The 6,599-nt window shown below is 40.9% G+C and overlaps 1 protein-coding gene across 1 annotated transcript; it reads left to right on the top strand.

Moving 5' to 3' along the window:
* Window positions 1–869: 869 nt before the first annotated feature.
* On the top strand, window positions 870–2,237 carry LOC133249283 (aldo-keto reductase family 1 member B1-like). The gene has a single exon (XM_061419445.1). The coding sequence runs from the start codon at window positions 1,341–1,343 to the stop codon at window positions 1,857–1,859; it is 519 nt and encodes a 172-aa protein (XP_061275429.1). The 5' UTR covers window positions 870–1,340; the 3' UTR covers window positions 1,860–2,237.
* Window positions 2,238–6,599: the final 4,362 nt, after the last annotated feature.

The following is a 6,599-nucleotide window of genomic DNA, read 5'->3' as shown; positions in this document are numbered from 1 at the left end:
GATTTTCAAGATTGTTCTAGTCACTCTGATAATTGGTGTGACCCTCCAGCTCATGATAAGAAACAAAAATCATTAAAAAACCCTTTGAGGAAGTTTTTACGGGTCAGGGCTGGAACTGGCAGACTTCACTTCTGTTCTTGGACTAATACAAAGCACTTACTCAAATGGCTACTATACTATTTAGTGTAGAGTTTTAAAGTTAGAATCTTAGTGTAGTTGGGAAGCTGTGGGCCAGCTTTGGTAAAAGAAGGGGAGAATAAACTTTGATGATCAGTTAGTAGTGTCTGTTACACCCCAGTAAGTTGAAGTCATATCTATCAATTTTGTCTTTCCCAATAATATATAAGGTCTTGAAAAATTTTGTGTTTTGCTCACATCTCAATGCTCAACATTAGAATAGAGCTTGGCACCTAATAGATGCTCAAATAGTATTTATTGACTAATAGATTCAACAGACCAATGCCTCTAAAGACTCAGGCTGTATAGTGAGACCCAAATATTTGGCTCCCAAAATTCTCTGATGCCAAAGCATCTACTTTCAAAAACAGCTATGTTTATCTCCTCTATTCTTATGCCTTTTTAGAACTATTAAATGATAGGAAGAACAAGTTCTGGTATATACTAACTTCCATGTCCCATACACTACACTATATCTTACATGTGTGTCTCATTTAATCTTCACAGTTATTGCAGAAGGTGGGTAATTTTTACTAGTCTCATTTTACAAATGAACAAAGTGATGCTTAGAAAAGTTAAGGGATTTACTCAAAGCCCACAGTGAGAAAGGTAAAAGAACTAGGACTCAAATCTTCTTCTATAGCTCTATCTTCAGAGCCCAAACTTTTAACCATTAGAATATATGACCTCTGGACGGTTCTCTGATCCCGGTCAGCAGAGCTCAAGCAGTCATGGCCAACCACATCGTGCTCTACACCGGCGCCAAGATGCCCATCTTGGGGCTGGGCACCTGGAAGTCCCCTCCAGGCAAAGTGACAGAGGCTGTGAAGGTGGCAATCGACCTTGGGTACCGTCACATTGACTGTGCCCACGTGTAGCAGAATGAAAACGAGGTGGGTTTGGCCCTCCAGGCAAAGCTGCAGGAGAAAGTGGTGAAGCGTGAGGACCTCTTCATCGTCAGCAAGCTGTGGTGCACGTATCATGACAAGGACCTGGTGAAAGGTGCCTGCCAGAAGACGCTCAGCGACCTGAAGCTGGACTACCTGGACCTCTACCTCATCCACTGGCCCACAGGCTTCAAGCCTGGGAAGGACTTCTTCCCATTGGATGAGGACGGCAACGTGATTCCCAGTGAGAAAGATTTCGTGGATACCTGGACGGCCATGGAAGAGCTGGTGGACGAAGGGCTGGTGAAAGCTATTGGAGTCTCCAACTTCAACCATCTCCAAGTGGAGAAGATCTTAAACAAACCTGGCTTAAAATACAAGCCGGCGGTTAACCAGATCGAGTGCCACCCATACCTCACTCAGGAGAAGTTAATCCAGTACTGCAACTCCAAAGGCATTGTGGTGACTGCCTATAGTCCCCTCGGCTCTCCCGACAGGCCCTGGGCCAAGCCCGAGGACCCTTCCATACTGGAGGACCCCAGGATCAAAGCGATTGCAGACAAGCACAATAAAACCACAGCCCAGGTGCTGATCCGATTCCCCATACAGAGGAACCTGATCGTGATCCCCAAGTCAGTGACGCCTGAACGCATTGCTGAGAACTTCCAGGTCTTTGACTTTGAACTGGACAAGGAGGATATGAACACCTTGCTGAGCTACAACAGGGACTGGAGGGCCTGTGCCTTGGTGAGCTGTGCCTCCCACAGGGATTACCCCTTCCACGAGGAGTTCTGAAGGCGTTCTGAAGCTGCGGGCACCTGCCCTTGCCCAGGTGACCCGCCGTCTCCCACCTCACTCTTCTTGTGTGTAGCGTAATTTGGCCCATGTCCCTCAGTGGTGGGTCAGCAACTTCTAGACAAACCCGCGAGGGCTCGGCCAGCTTGGTGTCCGGTCCAAAGAGCAGAATCAGTAGATTAGTAGAAGTCTCTTCAGTTTTCCTTTGCCCTTCTAGTCTGGGGATCTGGGGAACATGCAACCGAAATACTCTTTTCTAAATTGAATTCACAAAATCAGAATAGTGCCTCTAACAGTGGGGTTTTGATTGCTTGGAACTGTAATCCTTTCAGCTAGGCTTTTCTTTGCCTCAAATAAAAAGTGCTCTTATGAAAAAAAAAAAAAGAATATATGACCTCTGGAAAATTATTTGCTTTTTGAAAACATTGGTTCTCAAGTGGTAGCAATTGTGGCAATGTCTAAAAACATTTTTGAGTGTCAAAACTTGGGTGGGGGGGGTTATCAGTTTCTAATGGGTAGAGATCAAGGATGCTGTTAAATATCCTACAGTCATATGACCCATACACACAACAAAGGATTATTCAGCTCAAAATATCAGAGCTGATGATGAAAAATCCTGATTTAGAGGGACACACTGGTAGTCAATGACATGCTGCTTTGAACAAACAGTAAGCAATTACTGATCTTCTCAAAGATTATTTTTATTCCACTTAAAAATGCTTTTCAAGATTGCCCCAGTCTATGTTGTTACTACTACCTCTTTTCACACTTCAGCTTCTAATTTCAATTTGTCCAGGAAAATTCCATTCATTATCTTCTTCAAGCTTGAATTCTTTTGCAACAGATCAGAAAAATCTCTACTGTTTTCCATTCTAATACCTTCCAACATTCTACCTCCTGACACCTCCATCTACAGGTTAAGAGCCTTTGTAACAGTCTCCCCAACCCAAACCTAAACCAAATGTTCACTTAGCTCCCCTGCCCTCATTAACTTACTAAACGTCCTTAACCACATTTGAGGCCACTGTGTTCTCTTGAATTCAGCCAGAATTTCAATCTCATTTACCTAATGTAAATTCCCCCATCTTATTTTTTAAAAGTTAAAAGAGCAAGCTAATAGCAGAACCAAGATGAAACACAGGCCTCCTGACTCCCAGTTGATCATTATTTTTAAGATAAAACCTGCCTCATACCTGACAGATTGTCCATATGAATTTACACTTGCTCATATTATTGCTTTTAGTTTATCTAGAGCTAACAGTAAAATTAGAAGAACATGCTAATTTCTAAATAAGCTGTTTGGTATAATTTCATTCCTTATGTATATAAATTTACCCAAAATTCAATATATTTTAAGGTTTTACTTAAAGAAATTAATGCTACTGATTTTTACATGTCAGACTGCCTCTTCATTGGCTTTGCAGCCAAGAAGTATGAATCTGCTGCTGCTAAGTCGCTTCAGTCGTGTCCGACTCTGTGCAACCCCATAGATGGCAGCCCACCAGGCTCCCCGTCCCTGGGATTCTCCAGGCAAGAACACTGGAGCAGGTTGCCATTTCCTTCTCCAATGCAGGAAAGTGAAAAGTGAAAGTGAAGTCGCTCAGTCATGATGGACTCTTAGCGACCCCATGGACTGCAGCCTACCACGCTCCTCGGTCCATGGGATTGTCCAGGCAAGAGTACTGGAGTGGGGTGCCATTGCTTTCTAGCCTCTATAAAGTACAGCTAGAAGCTTTATATTAAAGATAGCAGCAATGAGTAAATTACAGAGAACATGAAGAAACTCAAGTATCCAAGGGAAAGGACCATGAAAATTTTCATCCCTTTTCTGACCTGCTACCCAGTTTTGATTTTTAACTTAAATTGATTCTAGGGAAGAATGACAGGATGGAAACAAGAGATGTGTATTGAAGATGTTTGAGAATGATGGAAGGAGAAAAACTGCAGATGGAAAGATCTATTGAAAGAAAAACAGAGGGGAGCCAATCTAGGCAAACAGCCCCAAAATGTGAACTTATCACCACCAAACCCAGGGTTTCCAGGTGTTTTCTTTTCCTACAGAGACAAGACTGTCAGGATGTCAAGCACCTGATTGAACTCTGCCGCACTGCGCTCTGAATTCCAAGGCTGTGTGTGTCATTCTGTCCATGTGTTTCCAATTTAACATGCTCTTTCTCTCAAGATAGCTTTACAAATAGCTAAGCACACTTAAATGCAGTGACCAGGAAGGATGTGTCAGACCGCTAACTCTGGTGCTCCTTTCAAATGATTGTCTGGACAGGCAAAACATGACCAGCAGCTATTTCTTGCCAGGGATTTCATGGCAGTGAGCCGTCTAATCTGGATATGATCTTTCTTATGACCTTGGCTGCTGTTTCACTGTAATTATCTTAGACCTACAGGTAAAATCTAAGCATTCTCATGAATATGGAATGTTTATGGAAATGAACATCAAATATGGAATGTAAGCTTTTGTAGAACAATGAAGACGCAACAGATGTGAAGGAACAAGAAGCGGAAAACAAGAGGAACCAGATGGTTAACACCCTTATGAAAAATGGATATGGGATGCAACACAGTCACCCTCTTGGTAGACACAGAAACACTGCCGCCTTAAAGAGAACTCAGTGCCCATCTTCATCTTTTCATATTTCCCATTATTCTAGCTTCTTGCCCCTCTCTGGGAACTTTACGATGCCAGAGTGTCCTATTTGTCATGGAACACTGAACTACACAATGAAAGAACAGAACTAACCATGAAGTCAATGTTAGATCTGAATGACTGTTTGAGTCTGATGAGACTAAGAACAAAGAAAAAGAGAAAGAAAAACCTCTTAAGGTGTTCTCAATAAAAAGAGTGTCAAAAGTAAGAAATTAATACATAGAGTGGAATTAGATACAAAAACATCCCACAGAGGTGAAAACAGTTCAGTTTCATCTATAAACTAACATTAATTAAAAGGTCCACTTATAATTAAATCCATGTTTCCTCCCAGAAAATTTTATAAGGGATACCTCCACCAATATATGCAGACACAAATGCATTATGGATATTAAACCATGATATACAAATTCCATAGGTACAGTACATAATTTAACATATGATATTTTTGTACTATAAAACCATTCAACGTAGTTTATCATAATCCAGGCTAAGAGACATTACATCTTGTGCCTATAGTCAGAGTTCTCAGAAACATCCCACATATGCAACAGTCCCATAGAGAGCTAAAGAAAGAGTAACTGAAAGAAAGACTAGAAAGAAGAAACAAAGGCAAAATAACACTTAACTTGTGTTTTCCCCCCAAGACAGTTTCTTTAATGTCAAGAAAGAACTTGTATTCTTAAAAAGGAAAAGAAATAAATGAAGAAGGGAGAAGTGGATTTTACTCCATCTCTAATTGATCCTAAGGACATGATTAGATATTAATTTGTATCAACAGTTCTAGGGAAGAGACTATTTGATGTATTGGTATTTCTAGGTTATTAAACATATTTTTTGTAAACTTAAATCTATATGCAACCAGTTTATTGTCTGTAAAATGAACATAACTAACCTTCATCACTTGTTTTAGTGAATTTTATACTAAAGTTATTAAAACACTTAATATCTCTTTGAATACAACTATCCCAAAGCGGAGAGTGAAAAAGTTGGCTTAAAGCTCAACATTCAGAAAACGAAGATCATGGCATCTGGTCCCATCACTTCATGGCAAATAGATGGGGAAACAGTGGAAACAGTGTCAGACTTCATTTTTCTGGGCTCCAAAACCACTGCAGATAGTGACTGCAGCCATGAAATTAAAAGACACTTACTCCTTGGAAGGAAAGTTATGACCAACCTAGATAGCATATTCAAAAGCAGAGACATTACTTTGCCAACAAAGGTTCATCTAGTCAAGGCTATGGTTTTTCCCTGTGGTCATGTATGGATGTGAGAGTTGGACTGTGAAGAAGGCTGAGCGCTGAAGAATTGATGCTTTTGAACTGTGGTTTTGGAGAAGACTCTTGAGAGTCCCTTGGACTGCAAGGAGATCCAACCAGTCCATTCTGAAGGAGATCAGCCCTGGGATTTCTTTGGAAGGAATGATGCTAAAGCTGAAACTCCAGTACTTTGGCCACCTCATGCAAAGAGTTGACTCATTGGAAAAGACTCTCATGCTGGGAGGGATTGGGGGCAAGAGGAGAAGGGGATGACAGAGGATGAGATGGCCGGATGGCATCACTGACTCGATGGACGTGAGTCTGAGTGAACTCCGGGAGTTGGTGATGGACAGGGAGGCCTGGCGTGCTGCGATTCATGGGGTCGCAAAGAGTCAGACATGACTGAGCAACTGATCTGATCCCACAGAAATACAAAGGATCATAAGAGATTACTATGAGCAATTATATTCCAACAAATTGGACAACCTAGAAGAAATAAATTTCTAGAAACATACAATCTTCCCAGACTAAACCATGAAGAAATATACTGATTACTGATAAGGAGATGGATACAGTAATCAAAAAGCTGCCAAGAAAGAAAAGCTCAGAACCAGACAGCTTCATTGGCAAATTTCACAAAACATTTAACATCTATATTTTCAAACTCTTCCCAAAAAACTGAAGAGGAGGGAAAACTTCCCAATACATTTTATGAAACCAGCATTACCCTGACACCAAAATCAGTAAGAACACCACAAAAGAAAATTACAGGTAAATATTCTTGATAAATATAGATTAAAATTTTATTAATTTTAA

This window comes from Bos javanicus, chromosome 6, assembly GCF_032452875.1.
Source record: "Bos javanicus breed banteng chromosome 6, ARS-OSU_banteng_1.0, whole genome shotgun sequence".
In the NCBI taxonomy this organism is placed as follows: Eukaryota; Metazoa; Chordata; class Mammalia; order Artiodactyla; family Bovidae; genus Bos; species Bos javanicus.
Note: the sequence above shows the minus strand (reverse complement) of the source record. Positions and strands in the feature narration are given on the sequence as shown.

Excerpts from the sequence above, each read along its gene's own strand:
- LOC133249283 (XM_061419445.1), top strand. The coding sequence starts at position 1,341 with ATGGAAGAGCTGGTGGACGAAGGGCTGGTGAAAGCTATTGGAGTCTCC.